Below are 20,034 nucleotides of genomic sequence, written 5' to 3'. Positions count from 1 at the left end.
TTATCTTTATTCACCACTCTATTTCAGCACTATTTTTGTCAAGCTTACTTGATTCCTGAAAGTGTGGATTGCATTTTTGTAATTAAAAGTTTAATAAAATGTTTTATTTGTATAACTACTTGTCTTATTTTTATATTGATAACACTGGACTACTTCTTATTGATATAAACCATGTCATTTAGATTAAGTGCATTAAAAAAAATATTTCGATTAAGACAAGAAAAAAACAATCTCAAAATTAAATAGTAGTGGACCGGCGCTAGTGTATGGTACAATTGTTTGCATGAATGTATTCTAACCCTTATTAATGAAACAGTGTAAAAAAATAGATATAAGCGCAAGTGGAATAAGCAGCAAATCATGGGGTTTAAAACTTTTGTCAAACTTCACGGCATACGGTGTTCTAGTTAATGATTGAATCACATGAAACACCGATAGTGTAACTATGGAAGACACTCTATAGTATAGCTCTCGGGGGATAAATGGGTAGTGAAGAACGGCTCCTACATCTCTTTTTAACCTTTATCACAATATTCATACTTCGAAAATCATCAAAATGTACCTGATCATATATATTGTTATACAAAAAAGCTCACCTTTAAGTATACAGATGTATACAGATGTTGCTGGTTGTAACAAATTGATTTATCAATAAATTTGTCACTTGCAATATGGAGGTTGCTGCTGGCGTACCATGACATGCTTACTCTTTCGGAACACTTGAAGTGCTTTTGTGTTATCGTGTGACGTCTTGTTTCCCTTACCATAAGATTTAATGTGTAATGTTTTTAATCGGTTCGCTACATTGTGCTTGTAGGTCGTCTCTGTTTCATGTGTAAACGTTTAGGTCATGTTTTAAGGCGACGTATTTGAATCATCCCACTTTTGTCGACATTGTGTATTAGAAGTGACCCCTCCCCCGAGGTATAGCTAGGGTGTGAATAATGAATATGTGAACAATAGCCGCGTTTAAAATGCAAAAAGGAACTACACACAAATGAAATACAAATAAAACGTAAAAATATATATAAAATACATATGGGTCCAAATTTCGGCCTTACGACCTGTGTCAAGGACAAAAAGTATTGAAAAGAAGACAATTGCCGACCCACACCACAGAGATAAGGTGCCTTTCAAAATTTTATAGATTCCAGCCCAGTATTATTTATTGGGTAGAATTTCATGCGGTAACTAGTACAGTGTAATTCACAGAAAAAAAATCATTGTTCAAGTAATTAATGATTATCTTGATAGGTACATGCTAAACACAGTTGACATAACAAAAAAAACATCAATAACTATGAAAAAAAAAAGAAATGACACTAACGAAATTGAGCGCCGTTAAATTTTTATTTGCTTCATCGTACTGGGAGTGTATGGAATGTATGTTTTTTAAACAAATTATTTAGAAAGATGTTCTCTTATTTAAAAAAAAATAATATAGAAATACCTTCACATACCACAGCTTAAATGTCTTTGGAATTCTCGTCTGAACTTTGCGGACATGGCATTGTAGAGGATAGGATTAATGGCACTATTGATGTACACCATGACTTTACAGAACAATAGAAACCATTCGTCCAGGTATTTACTTTTGGCGAAAGAGTTATACACTACCATAACCCTATATGGCATCCACATTGTGGCAAAGACACTAACTATAACTATTAGCATTCGCACGACCTGAAAATAAAGAAAAGGTTCATTTGATGTTCTTTACCATGGGAAAAGACAACAAAATGTAATAATATTGAAGATGCATAGTCTTGATGTGGTTAGTATATTTAATGTTTTAAGGAAAGCCTCATTGAAACAAGAACACTAATTAAGAGAAGTTAAAATATAACCAAAATCTGCCATATAAACGCCACTTTATATGAAGATTTATTTCAAATAGTTTTTTATTTAAATGAAAGCCAGAGACTCTTCAATTTTTTAACGGTATAATTTTTCCGTTGACACCATATATAACCCTATTCCCGATTGTCCCAATTGCTATTTCGGATATAAAAATCTCTTAAATATTTAATGTAGTATTTTTTTTAAAGTATTGTGACATTACAAGCTATTCTGTTTTTATCTTCAAGAATATCAACATTTAAACGATTGTTTTTATGAAAGCATTTTAAAAAACATACATGAAATTTTCAAGCAAATTTTCATATTCTCCAAATTCAAATTCCACACACTATACGAAGTCTTGATTCCCAATCTCTCCATATTAACATAATTGGAATGCAGTCTTTATCTTAAAACAAGTGTTGAAATCAATTGTTCGCTTACCCAACCGATGTCCCTGGACATGCTTCAAGTTTTTAGCGGAGCCCCCGTTGGTTATTTTCATTTTTTTTGGTCCTTTTTGTTGAAGGTTATTTAAAGTTCTTGGTTGTGTTTATCTATTTTCCATGTCTACTCTTTACTCTTGGAATATTATTTTATCATCGCTCGAATCTTGGTACCTTGATTTCCCTTTCACTTGATTTATAATAGAACTGTGACTTTCAAACCAGTATACTGATTAAATGTGCACAACTTTGAATATAACTTTAAAGGATTGAAGTAGTGTTCTTCTAATACGCATATCTATATGTAAATAAAGAGTTGATGTATTTGTTTATTTTGACCGAAAGCTGTGATGCAAAATTTATGAAAAAGGGAAGGCGTTTATATATGACTTTATGTACAACAGCCATTATAACACATTGCTGGGTATGAGTTGCGTAATGAGTAAGACTAAACCATAATGTAAATGGATTTCTCACAATTCTTATCTTATACAAGCGGAAACACATGCCATCTGCCAATTATATAGGCGCTTTTTGTTAAGACAAAATGTTTTGGTGTCTTTCTTATTTCTTCACAAAACTTAAGAAATTATGAAGTATATGCAGATGCATATCAATTTTGAGGAAAACACATTGATCATTTACATCGTGAAATATAAAATTTAACATGAAATAAGCGAAATTGTTTTTTCAGTGCTACTATAAAATGTCATAGATTCATCAAAGGTATCATTACTTTTATTCTGTTCATTTTGTTAAAATTATTTCAATTTATTTCTTTTTTTCTTTTTTGTTATTAAAAGTATTTAAGAAACTGTGCAAAACTATACAATCTGCTATTAAATGATAGTTAATGTACATTTTCAGAGAAAACAATTTCTAATTCATCCGTTTTTCAGATTAGAGAATAGTTCAATTTCCAGTTGAAATCATTCATGCTGCAGGGCAAAGTGATTATTTTGCTGTAGCGAAAGAAAATAATAATAGTTCACGAAAACCCAATCTAACATTAATATTGCATTTTCTTATCGAACAAAATTTCTTTCAGCTAAGAAAATGAGTGTTAACTTGATGTCATCATTTCCTTTTTTCTGAAATAAACCATCAAGATTTTATAAATGTTGTCAGGCAAGGAACAGTGCCGTGCCAATTATTATCACCTATTTCAAACCGACAAATCTGAATTAAACAGCTTGTTTTAAATGAAAGCGAACAGAACCTTCGTTAAGGGTCTAAATATCTTTTTATTAGGATGAAAGGAAAATAATAAGAGTGCATCGGACAAATTTATTTCCATACAGTAAATAACCTTCTATCAAACAATGAGATTCATCATGTCCATTTGAGTACTAATGGATAATAATTGTATTCATCACGTAGTGAAGAAGCTAAAAATGTTGCTGCCCATTTTGTCTTCTATTTGTAATCATTTCATTACTAAAGTATTTAAGTCTCTACAAGAATCAGGCACTGGATGTAACATGGTATAAGAAAACCAACCACTCTGAAAATTTAATTTGCACGCTGAGAATCAAGGAAAAAAAGACAAGAATATACATATCATGATGGTGCTTTGAGTTATAATTTCATTGAGATGCACTGAAAATGAACATTTTAAGGGCAGATTACTATGTCAAACACCTCATTTTCTTGACATTATATTGGATAATTTCTGATACAATCCAGGGATGCAGAGATCAAATAATGGTCTTTTCAAATAGAGATAGCATGCTTGAGTGAAATAATATTGTCAGATTGGTGGAGTTTTGACATGCAAGTTTGTCAGATGGGTGGGGTTTTGACATGAAGGTTAGTCAGATTGGTATAAGAAATTCACTGTTATTAACGAAGTCAACAAAATAAAGACAGAATTGATTAAATTACTGACTTAGTTCTAATTATATAACGAATAAAGAATATAAAGTAAAATTGTATTTTGGGGTGTCTTTAATTTAGTTCTGCCTACCCACTTTTAGTTTTTAAGTTTCTGAGCTTATTGTTCTCTATTTTATTCTGTTTTAACAAGATTTTCCAATGAATAACCACACAGTCAAACCAAACCAAACCAAACAAATATTAAGTAATAGCCTTAGTAAGAATCATGCTAATTCCGTAATATGTGATTCACCCCAAAAAAGACTACATATTTCTATTTTTGTAAATAAGTTGCTTTATAGGTCTATATGATGAATTGTATAATCATTCATTCCTATCTGTCTTCTTTTAGGAGATAATTACATCAAAAATCCAACAGTATTAATTGTATTTTAGTGTGATTTACCCCTTAATTTAAATTCTACTTTACATTCCATGTAGTTGATATATCTTATGAACAAGGGTTATATAAAAAACCAAATGTTTCTGGTTGTTTACTTAGACATTTTAAACAAATTATCAAAAATTAAAATATGTAGGTTTTCCAACCATTAATTACATTTGGCATGATTCTTAGCTGGAATGCTACATAATGCAATTCTTTTCTCCTAATAACAACTTATCAATTGTTTATTGAATTCACACAAGTAAAATATTCAAACTTAGTTAAACATCTTTCAATAATCTTCACACAAAGTCAAAAGAGATTCATTTTATTTCTCGAAAAAAAAAAAATAAACAAAAAAAAAAAAAAAAAAAAAAAATACAAAAAAAAAATTTGAATAAAAAAAAAAACGAAAAACAAACACAAAATAAACACACACACAAAAAAAAAAAAAAACGCAAAAAAAAAAAAAATAAAAAAAAAATAAATAAATACATAAAAACCTTAAACCACGGTGCTATATTGCCTTATTTTACACTACGTAAGCAAATAATTTCTGATACGCGATGATATCGATCTCATTCTTATCAGTCTATGCAAGACATCCACTTACATTAGATTGTCATTCATAATCATAAAGTGCCACTTTATCGTATCACATTCATTGCTACAATCCACTTTAGGTGCTCTCTTTTGCAATTGAATATTATTTTGATTGTATCTATCTTCGTGATACAGGGATTCAAATGTCGGTCATGAAACTTTTTCAGGAGGAAAACAATACGAGCTCTAATCCGGGGATTGACCTAATTGATAACCAAAAAAAAAAAAGAAAAGAAAAAAAACATGTGATATGGACATTTTTCAATAAATAAAAGGGTGTCCGTTTTTCATTGTCAGAATATATGAATGGGATGAGTAGAAATTTTCTGTGTTATATTTCCTGTCAAGTTTAGCTTTCTGCTTATACTGGACCGTTGCATCAGAACAAAATGGAAATAAATGTAAATGAAGAACATGTTGAAAATTTATGTTGAAAGAATCTATGTTCGTGAGGAACACATTTTCAAACCACGAATTACGGAAGGTTCAATAATAGTTCATAGCCTTAACGTCCTCCAAACGAAATGATAAGTTTTCAACAAAATTTTCATTGACCTTATTGAATCTTACAAGTATCAAATCCTTAAGTAAATGAAAGCTAAAAACAAGAATAAAATCGAATCCAAGTATTGATCTTTGAAATTAATCGAAATAGATAGTTCTGTTCAAGTGGAAAAGTCAATTTTATTCATAAGTAGGAATGGAATATTCTTAAAAACCATCTGATATAGTACGTAACGTTTAGCACATAAAACATAATATGTTATCAGGAAAATATTATAGAAATCTGTTTCAGAAAACGCAGTGTATTATAAACATGTATATTAATCCTTTCTAAGTATTATTCATTGCCATATGTTGATATCTTTTAGTCAGATTATTTGTTTTTTTTTTCATGTTACATTTGTATTAAGATAGTAATATGAGTAACCAGTATGAGAGATGCAAACCGATTTTGTTAAAAGCCGCTATTATAAATTTTGGTTTAAATGGTTTGATTTTCAGAAAAAAAAACGTAATACAAAGAATTTTTTATATAAATTATCGTCCGTTTATACTCATAATAATTTGTATGACTGAAGAGAAAATGTATATTCAGCCTAATGCCTATCCATGAAAGTAGCAAAATCCGAAAAAAAGTCTAACGTCTACTATATAGCGAGGTATACTCGATTAGCCAAATGATATCGTACTGGAACTATCTGGCAATGGATGTTAAAGTACACAAAATGAATAAATAAACTGCATTTTGTCATAATACGTTTTTTCTCAGCTCTTTTTTGTGCTATTGTCGGCGTCCTTGTATTTTTATGGCTTTTTGTAGTTTAATAATCGGTGCTGTTCTTTTTCAACAATAAATATGTATTGTGTAGAAACATTTCCTGTCAAAAGCTTTGTCACATTATAATTACATGCAAAAATTGATTTTTGTGCTGTTTCTGTTAGGCGTTAAGGGAACTGAATTTGTTTAGCTGTCGATAAATAAGCTACAACTACAAGGAAAGTGGTCGTTGTGCTCTGAATGATACATGATTGATTTGATTGATTTGAGACAATTTTCCTGTAAGGAAGGAAAGAAGAAGCCGAAAAAACATTGGTACAAAGTGAAATCTTTGAACCAACTCCATAAACAAGAAAAGGAAAGCATACGTTGAAAACGATCGTAATGCATGTTTAAACTAAAAAGCATATCAAAAAAAGAAGAAAAAACACGAACCCACATAAAAACCGGAAGTGAAAAGTGCCTTCTTAAAGAGTCATCTTAAAAGCAAACTTTAAATATTTGGTGAGACCGATCTCAATCAGGAATATCAATGAAAAAGCTGAAATGGCATACCTTTTTTGCTTTTCCGGTGTCTGATAAACTTTCTACATGGACTATCTATTTTTGCGTAAATTATAGTTCACAATTGTCTTTTAGTTTCCTTTACATCGTATGAGTTATTGTTTTCTTGATAAAGGCAAAAAAGTGGATGTGTCGTCGAAGAGGAGACCAACTGGATTTGTTATTACCTAATTCATGATCGGTACCGACCAAAGAGTGACATTGAGCATTTTACACCTCGTAAACAATGTTTTGGGGTATATAGGGATCCATCCGCATCTGCTTGATCGTCAATCCCAATTTCTTGCTTTATATCTAGCTTTGATACCGAAGGGAAAAATTGTCTTCCAAAACAATAATCAGCGAAAGATTTGGAATAATTTCTCTGTATGGTTATGACTTCTACGCGCATGTTACTTCACTGGTGAACAATCTTAATCTGCTGATAATAATTCTTTGCAACAGAGGACTGATTTAATCGCTCATCATAATCAATTTGTCATTATTTGGCCATGTACTCACAAAATAGCTAAATTCGTCAATTCAAGGCTATACATCTTGAAATAAAAATAGGATTTCACGCATGTCGTAATCGCATGATATATACATCATTTAAGATAAATTGAATCACCATATCAAGGTAACAATTCTTCGTATACATTACGATAAAGAATACAATATATGTGCTTGCTACTGCATTTGTCGTAGACAATATTGAAAATTGAAAAGAAATTCCTGTATGATTGCAACGTGGTTTTCAAGGAGTATTCATTTATTAACACCATGAAGATCACAATTTGCATTTGTTTTAAAACTTAATTACTTCCCTTTCATCCAATTAAATACAACGTTATAATGAATGTTGCATGTAAAAAAATGTCTGTTTTGGTTGAATTATTTAATAGAAGCTTATACAATTGAGTATAAGCATTGTTTATAGATAACGTTTGACCCATAGGATAAATAGTTGTTATTGTCAGTCAGGTTGCCATTGGCGATCTCCTTACTTGCTTCCCTGATAAGTTGAGTCGGTATCCCTTCTCATAACCTGTAGATTATCAGTTTTCAGTTTGCTGCCTTCGAGTTATAACAAGTTTTTTTTCTCCATCACAGAATTGCGCATTTTGCATTTGCCAACCATCCTCCTCATTCATACACCTTCAGCAAATACCTGAATATATTGAAGCAAACTCAGATCACATATATTGTTTATATAAATAAATTTCAGACCTTTCCGCAACTGACCACTGGTCAATTTCTCTAATCCAAAGTAATTAAATACTTGCTGAATTTCTTTCCACCGTCAATACAACCCCTATGTTTGAAGCCTTCGACTACTAGATGAGGCATCGCTTCACCCCTTACTGAAGAACTTACAGTTCCGGCTGATTGACAGAGTGTCCTGTCCATGAGGCTTGGATCTACTATACCAAGTGTCATCTGCTGTTGCCTGGATCAAAATTTCCGTTTACTGAGTATTTGACTCTTACGGACCAACTTAAATTGATTTATTTACTTTTATTTAAGTTTTCGTTAGCAGCAGATTCAACTCTGATACCTTGTTGAAATCAAATATACCTGTTTCTCTTGCTCAATATAAGTTTGTTTTGTATTGTATGGCCTATAGGTTTTCTTAGTTTTGGTAATACGATAGGTAACGTACATGTATATGAAGTATAAGCAAACGCCTTGGATATTTTATCCCTGAGAATACCAGCAATATAAAAAGAAGAAATCCTACCATGATGTCAAATAAACAATATATGAAAAACTAAAAAAATACACATTATTAAAATAGAATTCCATGATCACAAAGAAAATATTTTGGTGTAGTCTTGTGCACGTACATGATCTAATGGTCTAAACTCTAGAGCTAAGATTGCAATCTGGTAAAATAAAAAATGCAATTATAAACTTATTTTTAACACTTGGAACCCCAAGCTTGTACATTCCATTTGTTTACAGGTAAACATACGCGAAAATTACCGTGGTACATGTATTAATAATATATTAAGAGATTCAATATATATGTATAAGTGTTAAGTGATATTGAACACTGAAATGTTTCCTTATTTCTCTTTTTTTTTTCTTTCTAAATTATGTCCGAGGCACAAGTATCTTACATTATTCTATTGGGTTCCTAGGTAACTACGAACCCATACTTTTTATTTAATGAGCTGTTGAAATAGGAACACGGTACAATTAAATTACCCGCATTTTATTAACCCTTATAAGTGTTATAATGAAAATTACCTTAGATTGCGTAACTATGACTTTCTTTCTCAATTAACATTTCCGAGAAGCCTAAAAAGTCTCTTATTTCCTTGTCATATACTGTGCATTTAATGAGGAAATAAATTTCGTTGGGTATTTTCTTATTCTTTATATAAATAAAATCTCTATTCATCTCTATTCTACTCAATTCTATTTTTACCAGCTTAAGAAAACGTCGATATCTAAATTTGATCTAATTCATAGCGAGCACAACTCAAGCTGCCGTCAAGCGGGGAGCGGGGAGCTCTAGAGTAACATGCAGGTGCAAGTTAGTGGGATGCAGAATGATGAGAACAAAATTTCATCGTCCGGAAGTAATAATTCGCAACGAAAATTAAGAATAACAATAAGTATCCCGAATAACTGTTTTATATACTAAGACAATCGACAATGAACGTATGAAAGTCTGACTTATATAGCAAAGAGGGTTGGAAGTACGTACAATGTTTACATTATATGAACGACACATTATAACTTGTGTCTCAAACTCTTATTGTTAATTTTATTTTATATAAATATGACTAGTCAACGTTCTCTGTAGATTGAGTACTGCTCTTGCATTGCATGCACCTTCAACTATTTATAATGTACAGTAAAATATAGTATTGGTCAAAGAAATGTTGCCCTTGCTTTTTAAACAATGCCTTACTCTGTATATCTGTACAAACGGGAAATTTATGAAAATAACAAAAATAACCGAACTGATAAATTCTAGGCAGTAATCAAAAGGAAAAGTCAAAAGAAAAGTCAGTTTAACAAATGACAATATCAGGGTAAAAACCAGAAAGTTGGAAACACCGCAACGGTCCTGACTTGGTGCGGGAATTTGAAATAAGAGGTTGGTAAAACGAGGATTTATAGCGAGCTAAACCTCCCGCTTCCATTGAAAATGTTATATAATTTCAAGTCTATAACATAATTTGTTAATTTTTTAGGAAATATTTATATTGGCCATAAACAAATGGTTTTGATTTTGAAATTATTTCATTTGTTCAAATGAACAAATGACTGGATTTTCATTTTGATTACAGGACAAATATGCATTGCCATTGATTTTCGAAATGATATATGCATGCCATCATCTTGTTCAAACCTATTTTTATTTCTTAAACCTGCATATCTCCAAAACAAAACACAGCCATTGGATAAAACCGATAATTCATTCTGATGTTGTTTTCATACAGTTTATTTCAATTATCTATAAAATTCTCAAATTTAACCTGTTTGCGTATTGACCATTGTTTAGTCCAACCGTAAGCTGAAATAAATGCACTTCTACTGTTATTAATATAGATTTACTCCCGACTGACCTCTTTAACTTCGGGAAATAATTTATTCCACTGATGGCTTCTTCACTTAATTACATCTTGCTTTGATTGTGGTTTTATTATACCTCCGTGAAGCTTCAGGAAGCATTTGCATTGGTAATGCTTCCGATGATCAAACACAAATGCAATCAAAGACCTATTTCTGTTATAGCGCTAACCTCTGATTTCCTATCATAAAAAGTGCATTCACCTTCATTGTTGCATTTCATAAACAAGTGATAATTCTAGAACTGATTATAGTTTATCCCCATAAATGCTTTCATGTGATATCTCAAAAAGCACGTGGTTTTCACAAAATAAAATAAGCGATATTTGTTTGAAGGAATATATACTACTTTGAGTAAGCTCAAGTTTTTCATGAGTTTTGATTGAATTAACTATACCGGGTAACTTAGTATTCTTTCTTACTTTTAAGTCCAAAGCTCCATGTTTTATCAATTCATGTTAAAAATAAAGATAATAGTAATGTTGAAGACATGTATGAACTTTGTTTTTCAGCATTTTGTATATATACATGTACCAACTTTGTGAGATCGGTCATGATATATACATGTAGCAATTTTTCAGTCATTCCGCCCCTGAAATAGCTAAAAAGTATTTATGACATATATAAATTGTACACCAATATGAATATTTGAAAAACCGAACTGTAAACGACAACTAAAGGTTTGTTTCTACTGCCGACAAAATAGACAAACATATCCATTCAAATTTTCATTAATTCCCAGTCGAACCAGGTATGCCAGATTCGTAGTTCTGTCATATTGCTTGCTTAACTTGATTTTTCTTGTAAGAAACTATATATTAACTACCACTCTCGTTCTGCAGGTTCACATTATATTCCTGTAATCATGATACGCGCTAGACATGCTAGATAATCACATACTTGTGCATTTCATGATTTCCGTTGATTAAATTTGCATACAAATCCTAAAGTATCCGTAAACTATTAAAAGGCACTTACATTTGCATCTTATAAACCTATACTTTATAACCAATAAACTTAACCAAGACCCCTACTTTCAGTTTGCAATTAAACCTAATTGTGGTTTTTTTCTCTTCAAAGATAATCAATTATTGCTCTTCGTATTGCAGGCTTCAGGAGGCCCTGTGATCGTGTCAAATTGAAATGAATCAATTCGATCTCATCTGTAAATTCTCTTGTTATGAAAGGGAATATTTAGTTTTTCATTTTATATAGACGATATTACAAAATAGGACTTAACAAAACCTGGTCTCTAATAACAGCTGACGATTTTAGCTACAAAATACGTCGCCGATACGTTACATAAATTATTATTATTAATTAATCATTATTAAGCAAATGAACAACTAGGACTCCACTAAAACTGGGAGCATGAACCAGGTTCACCGGTGGGGTAAGCGTCCTCTGCTTTTCTAGAAACACCCGCCGAGTTGCTCATAAAAAATGAAGTCCAGGGTGGACGAAAGAGGAAAGGAAAACTATGACACGTTAAACAAATCAGTTTTCATGGCGCAGATGGATACACCCTAGCGATCCACGAGTCCATGATGACGACCATAAAACTTCTGTAGTGATGATTTCAATCTTGTTTCAACATAACCGTGTTCCAGAAGCCTATTTCTTAGAAGTCTAACGCCATACAAAAAGTCTGCGTAGTTTCGGCAAGCTCTAGCATAACGTACGAGTTGTGATATGAACACTCCATACGCAAGTGCTGAAGGGATGTTGCCACGGATGAAAGGAAAGTTGACAATTCTGAATAAGTCATCACGTTTGTCGTAAAGTTTGGTAATAGTCTTCCTTTACCATCGATTTCTAAGTGTAGGTCAAGATATGAGCTAACAGTGTCTGTAGTATCCTTTATCTTTTAGATGCAAATCCTCGAATTCATTTAAAGATAATAAGTCATCTATACAGCGAAAACAGAGATTAAAGGATCTTGCTAAACGGTATTCTTTCTTTCGGGTCAGATCAGCTTTGAAATGATTTATTTTTTTAATATGAATTCTGGTTCTATTAATACACGTTTGTGGGAGGATACACTTCTTGTCTACACGTAATATACAGGGTAATGAATTATACCAACCGAAAACACGCATGTAAAATTATTATGAAGTTTAATCCCCAGCACCTCTCCCCACAAAAAACAAAAAACAAAAACAAAAACAAAAAACAAAAAACAAACAAAAAAGTCACGATGTTCTTTTCGTTTCTCGAGTAACTGTCGTAGTAAAAAAAATATAATTAGTGAAACATTGAGCCTACAACCAGCGCCCTTTTCCAAAAAAAATTTTTTCAGTGTTTTTGTTCTCGAAATTTCTGTTGCTTTAAAACTATAATGAGTTAGAAACCGTTGACTATTTTCAAAGCGTCACCAGAAAAGACCGGGTGCTCAATATTTTCTTTCTTTTTTCTCCAGAAACAACTATTGTCCTTTTTTAAAAAATCTATTAAAAACCACTGCCGTACCTCCTACTACCCATCCCCCAAGAACCTGATATGTCATTAAGTGTTCGCTTCTCGATACGATAGTTATATTAAAAGATATAATAAATCAGAAACCATTGGCCCTATACGCCTTAATCCCTCCTACACTGTCAAGCCCCAAATATGTGATGCCTTGTTCTCAGTTAACCACCATAAACTTTGCCCTATCTGAACAGTTATCACCTAACACTTTGTCGTTATAAGATTTTCTCAATCATTATGTTGGCAGTCAAAAAGCGTTTGCTTCCATGCTTAATTTCAAATGTACATATCATCGATTAGCTTGAAATTATTAAGCTACAGTTTCAGATGACATCAATAATTGAAAATTAATCAACTCTTGTTCTTTGATCACTATTCGATTTAATGATATGATACCGGATGTCATTAGAGGCGTATTTTACAAAACATAATTGAAACAACAGATTTGATATAAAATTCTCACATGTTCACACTCAGATAACATTTTCACGTTTCTCATTTTTAACTTAAATGAGAATGGAACCATACAAAACATGGAATACTCAACGCAATAATAAATGTCATTCATGAACGAAATGATATGTACATCTGCATACACACAGTTTTAATCAATGGTAATAATGTTCTTCCAAGAGAGAAAAACCTCATGATAATATTTGCATCTTTTCTCATAAAAATACATACGAATCCCTTATTTTCAAAATTTACACAAGCTACACGAGCAATCTTAACTCATAACACTAATCGAATTGTTACATGATCCATTGTGACGTAGTTTAGGAAATAATGGACACCGATTCTGATCATTTTACATGCTTATTTAAAAGGAAAGCAATTATATATCAATTAGAAGTGAGACCTTGATTGGTAAATCAAGGCCGGTGATCAATTGTTATGGGATTTGTAAAAAGACTTGTATCGCGTTTGAGAAAATAATCATGGAATAGATCAAACAAGGCAATGTTTTCACAATGAGTCAATATGCAGATAATACGTTGACATGTCTATAATTGTCGCTAAATTCATTAGGGTAAAACCATTAAAGGAGGTAGACCTAGGGTAAGGGACATAACTCTTGAAATCAGTGATATGTTTGTATCATATTATATTTCACCAGATCCCGTCAAGCTTTCAATTGAAACAGAATTAAATCAGTCCTAGTTACTTTGATGCTTACACGAGATTGATGTAAAATGCTGAATACAAAAATTCCAATGATTTGCAAGAGTTGTGCCCCTTATCCTATGTCTACCTCCTTAAGGATTCAAAGAAACAAGTATCACAAATATTCATATAACGAAACCAAAAACCGAAGAAAAATTCTTGTTGATTGATATTAACACTTTTGATATTTGTACTGTTATTTTCGAATTTCTTATTACAAAAATAAATTGAACGAGTAATCAAGGGAACCAAGATTGGAGCAGAAATCAAAAGAACATAATGCATGACAAAGACCAGACAGGAATAATACACACACAACAAAGAATACGTAAAAACCAAAATAAGACTTAAAAAGCAACAAAAGAAAATGAGCAACAACTCAGACTCCACCAATAACTGGAAGCAGGGTCAGATGCACCGGAAGAGTAAGTTTCCTCTGCTTTTCTAGACACACCCTGCCAGTTGCTCACAAATTGTCAAGTACGGGGCAGACAAAAGAGGGAAGGAAATGAATCAACTTTTCTTTTCTCAAAGTATAAAAATGACCGGACAATGACCTCATACTGGTATCTAATGGGAAATAGCATCATAGCTTGAAAGCACTGACAGTCTGATTTCAGTCTGACAGGAAGTCTTTCAAGGCTTCCCATACAAAGTTCGGTATTTTTATACCAATTGTACTGTGAATTAAATGTATATAAATATCTAAATCCTGCAACACAACAGTGTGAAAGTTGGAATTGAAAACACCAACGACAATGTTCTTGACATTATTTTGTCTATTAGATAGAAATACGGTTAGTCGTATAAGTAAATATTATATAGCCGTATGATCAAATTAAATTAACGTTGTATGTCTTAAATTTCAATCATGTAACAACGTAATTATGGTTGAAATGAATCAAGGATTCTTAAACTAATTGAGTAATTAACTTTTAATTTAATACAAATAAATTTGGATGAAAGTAAAAAAATCTTTGGTCATATTAGTAAATTGATAAATGAAAAAAAAAACAAGAGCAAAAACAAAAACAAAAACAAAACGAAACGAAACATAACACGAGCGAAAATAAAGTTGAACATACTTTTATGTTGCTTATTCTGCTCAGTCATTAGTGAAAAACTGTATTTCTTTAATCGATACTTTTAGTTAGACGAGAAGAGAGTTGAATGATTCAAAATTTCGTGTCATAATTTTCTTTTCCTCTTTGGTCCACCCCGGACTTGACTTTTTATAAGGAACTCGGCTGGCAACATCACTTCAGCACATGCGTATGGAATATAACCTCTCTGCAGAAGATTGCATTATGAAAGGTTTAGACTTAATGCCATAATCTACGCGGCAGTGTGGATGGCAGGACTAATGGCTATTTTTTTTGTCTTTTCATGTGACTTCGGCATAGTCTGGTTTATAAAAAAACAGAGGACGCTTACCCTACCGGCATATATGGTCCATGCTCCCAAGTTGTAGTGACGTTAGAGTTGCTCATTTAATTTTGTTACTTTGTATATATTATTTTGGTTATTTTATGTTCTTTGTTGTGTTTGTCTGTTTTCACTATCTGGTCTGTGTCCTTGGATTACATTCCTTTGAATTTCTTCGAATCTTGGTACCCTTGATTACTCTTTCGAAAAGTTGAACAACATTTTGTCCCCCTCTGTATTCCCATTTTTTTCTTCTTTTGTTTTTGTATTCTGATTTTTGTTTGATTGAACTGACGTTTGAGCTTTACTTGTATGTACCATGAACGTCAAGTCAGTTGACAGAATATCTTGCGATCCTTTAGTATTTGCTATAAACTGTTCCTTTTGAGAATGCCACTACATTCTTAAAGGTTGATCAACATTTCATTTCTCAGGATCATTCAATCCTCTGCACGAAAGTTCGTTTCCTTGAAAAAATGAACCATCTAACGAACAGTTCTGTCCTAAGTAAAAGCTATCGTTGGAAAGAGCGGATTAATTGATATGCAGACTAGGTAGGTGCAATGACAACATCAAAAGTATAGAAAACCGTTCAAGCCAAGATAATAATAACTAAAATGTGATGAATTAATTTTTACAAAAATCCAAGACGTATAAGGAGTCATGTCATCGCAACCATACATAACCTACGATGCATGTCTTCGTAGATAGTCTTCTTCCTTTCATACAAAAACGTTTTGGACTTCTTTTCTATACCTTTTACTCTACTACATTCCGTTTAGAAAACAAATCTTGACACTCCTGACTTTGTCCCTGGATTACATTCTTTTGATTTCCGCTATAATCTTGGTTCCCTCGATTACTCTTGCTTAATATCTTTGTAAAGCATACGAAAATTAAAACAACTTTTTCTTAATGCATTGTCCCACAAAGCACGTATAAAAGATACCAATAAATTGATACCAATAAAATTAAGTTTTTTTTTCACCGTGAATCACTGAACCATTGCATTTGCTAAATTTCAAGTGAACTGGTACTTAATGTTCGGAGTTTACTGCCATCCACTCACTCTCAAATAGGTGTAAGAATCAACTAGTCTGTCATCACGGCATCAGCTATTGTCTAGAATAAAAGCCTTTCTTTTTAAACAAAACATTTTTTTAATCAAATGCATAAAAATGAAGTGTCAAATATAATTTCTCTGTTCAAACATAAATAATTGAAATGCATATTTTACGTGGAGAATGACTACCCATCAATGTTTCCCAGTGGAAAGTTTAAAGTAAAAATATCTAAAAACAAAGATTGTACATTAAAGCGTATTTTAACACGGTTATTTTAAACCGGTCGATTAGAAGCAGTTACAATTCTGATAGTGAATACATAAAACACTCATATTTGCCAAGAGCATGTTATGAACTGCAAAGATCACACCATAATGAACAAACGTTTAATGTTTGATCAAATCTATTCATTAAAACCTCTGCAGTCAATTCCGTAACCGCCTTAATGATTCCGTTGCTATATTATCAATATTGCTTTTGTAATATAACGAATGTGCTTCCAGACAAAACAAAACGAATTGGCTAGTATTTCATATTTGTTAAATACTAGCTGTGATCAAATGCCATATCTCAAAGTAAGTTCCCTTTTGCTCTCGGGCTCAAGTGCATCTTTTTATTAGAATCGAAAACCTTTATCGTAAAAATAAAATTGTTGATGATTTGGATAACTCCAGACTGCAGTTAGTGTAAGGAACAGTTGTGTGTCTCTTTCTGAAATTATTCTGTTTATATGATGTAAAAATGGCAGTGTTTCCTAGTCACATATAATTAAGCGTCTCAATATAATTTCGGACATTTGTCTCACCTAAACAGCCATATTTTTCTTTAAGTCTTCCTTACGTACCTAATACCTAATGTTTGGTCGTTGGTGGTAAAAGAAAATATTGAAAAAAAAACTAAGTTCGATGACTTCTCATTACGAATTGTCAATTTTCCTTTTGTCTGTGGCACATCCCTTCAGGACTTGCGTTTTGAATATCACTCCTGCGCAAAAGATTGCATAATAGGGGGTCTATACTTACGAATGCCACATACCATATATTCGGCAGTGAGGGTGGTAGGACTAGTGACCATTTTTAGTCTTTTTATGTGACTTCGAACATTGTCTGATTTCTAGAAAAGCAGACCCTACCGGTACACCTTGTCCATTCTCCCTGTTTTCAGTTAAGTCCGAGTTGCTCAATTACTTTTGTTGCTTTGTATCTATTATTTCGATTAATGTATGTTCTTTGTTGTATATGTCTCTTTTCCCTGTCAGGTCTTTATCCCTGGATTACATTCTTTTGATTTCGCTAGAATCTTGGTTCCCTTGAACATTCTTTAAAAATTCAAATCAAGACAATTCTCCAAAGATGATAAAATATCAAACACTATATATTCGTTATATTTTATCAGCTAAGTGTATCTAAACGTTCGCTGATGCACATTTCCGTGCACTCTGTCAAGTGAAAACAAATTAAGGGTACATAATTTCTTTTGCAATTAAAAATGATTAGCGATTCATGGAATAAACCATGACTTCTCGAGTAGACCGAATTGATTGATGCTTAATAATTGTTAAATAGTTTAAATGAACAAATGATTGAATTCAGTGAAAATATTTTGTACAACGGTATAATGATTAAAAATTGCTTCAATTATTTTGTGCTTCATGTTATCCTTCCTATTAAAGTGTTTTAACTTACAATAGTATCCTAAAGAGCTTCCTGTTTCCTTATAATTAGTTCGATGTAGAGAAGAATGATTTTTTTTTCATAAAATATTACTTTGAATTAAAGAATCCGGCAAATATTGATTGCAGTATGAGAATTGTGAGATACCTTGAACATGCCTACCAAATTATTTTAATGTACGGTCAAATAAAAATAGAAAGAAAAAACAACAGGTTAATTTTCTTGTCACATTTTATCAAGTCAGATTTTCTTGAAACTTGAAAAGATTATTATTAAACCTTAACACGGTTTAGTTTATAACAATTTTATTTGTTAACTTAACAAAACGGATAGGACACACTTAATAATATTGTAATATTTCGGAAATATTGACCAACTGCGCTAAAAATGGGAAGATTTTTAATTACTACATTGTGCTCAAATAATATGGAGTAATATTTTAGTCATCCATTGGCAGAACTGAAAAGTTCTGAGGATCATGCGACTAAGTTATTTTTTATGTATTAGAAAAAAAACAAAGAAAATGTCGATAAAACGAATTCGGGACCACAGAGCAAGTCGTAGAACAAGACAAAAGTGTGCGAAGCACTCATAGATAGAGGAGTATAAGATGAATCAAGCGAAAAACGTTTGTTAGCGCAAATGCACAGGGAGGAAGGGTAAAAAATCTTGCTTCCTGACCCCATTGCCATTTTGACCAATGGAGGTCGGACCTAGTGAAAGGTCATGTCCATTGAAAAAGGAGTAGTATTATTTTCTAGATTACCATTAAACACGAACTCTAGACGTCAATATAAAAAAATGCTTTATATCAGATATATGCCTACCCGATTCTTCGGTTAAGTGCATTTCTCAGTTTATTGACATCCTCATGATTAATTTAAATTTGAAATAGTCTCGTCTATAAGAGCGAAGCCTAGTTCATTGGCATTTGTGTAACTAAAGAAAATATCAAAATGTTCTCAAGTGTAAAATAAGTATATCTTATGAATAACATCATGAAAGGGCATGTTTTTGACAAACGGTAACAAAACATATAATAAATGAAGGGAGTTACATGAATGTTTTTCACATCAAGCGTTATCGACAAGCAGCTCGCAACAAATATAAGGCACCAATATGAATGAAATATGCAATGAATTAACGAATATTTACACGTCTGAATTGATTTATATGAGGTTTTTCCTCACTGATTTTTACCTACAATAATACATATCAGATGAAATCTGCATGGTTATAACTTTTTCAGATTAAAGTATTCGACTTACCGGAAAATCTTTCCATGACAAAACTGGGGGGGAATATGAAACAATAATACACGTACAAAGCATGAATACCCATTTTCCTAATTTTCTAAAAGCTTGATGTAATTCAACTCAGACGTATCTTTGGCCCAGTGTAATTTGTCTAATACATCAGCATTTGTTTGTTTGTTTGTTTGTTTTTTTTTGTTTTGTTTCTTTTTATAGCATGAGATACTGACTAGCTGTCTAATGCAAGTTGCACGTGATTGTAATTCAAGTTCCTAGTGTAAATATCTATAACGTATCCATATTTTCTAAATAAACTTAAATTACCAATCCAATCCAATCCATAATGTTACAGGGAAATCACTCATGAAGTATTCTTAATGAGACATGGGTAAACATATGTTCCATTGGTGTTGTTTAAGGAATGG

At 32.0% G+C, this 20,034-nt stretch overlaps 1 protein-coding gene across 2 annotated transcripts in view; it reads right to left on the bottom strand.

The window, feature by feature from the left end:
* LOC148617929 (thyrotropin-releasing hormone receptor-like) overlaps positions 1 to 20,034 on the bottom strand; it is a 47,391-nt gene that overhangs the window by 3,065 nt on the left and 24,292 nt on the right. The window contains exon 2 of one of the 2 annotated variants that reach the window (XM_088585612.1): positions 1,451 to 1,683. In XM_088585612.1, the coding sequence (XP_088441738.1) occupies positions 1,453 to 1,683 (231 nt within the window). In that variant the 3' untranslated portion in view covers positions 1,451 to 1,452. The remainder of the gene's footprint in view (positions 1 to 1,450; positions 1,684 to 20,034) is intronic. The other variant, XM_088585611.1, reaches the window with a different exon arrangement.

The sequence above is a fragment of the Perna viridis genome, chromosome 5, assembly GCF_037379345.1.
Source record: "Perna viridis isolate PV_CMFRI_1.1 ecotype Kerala chromosome 5, ASM3737934v1, whole genome shotgun sequence".
Taxonomy (NCBI): Eukaryota; Metazoa; Mollusca; class Bivalvia; order Mytilida; family Mytilidae; genus Perna; species Perna viridis.
Note: the sequence above shows the minus strand (reverse complement) of the source record. Positions and strands in the feature narration are given on the sequence as shown.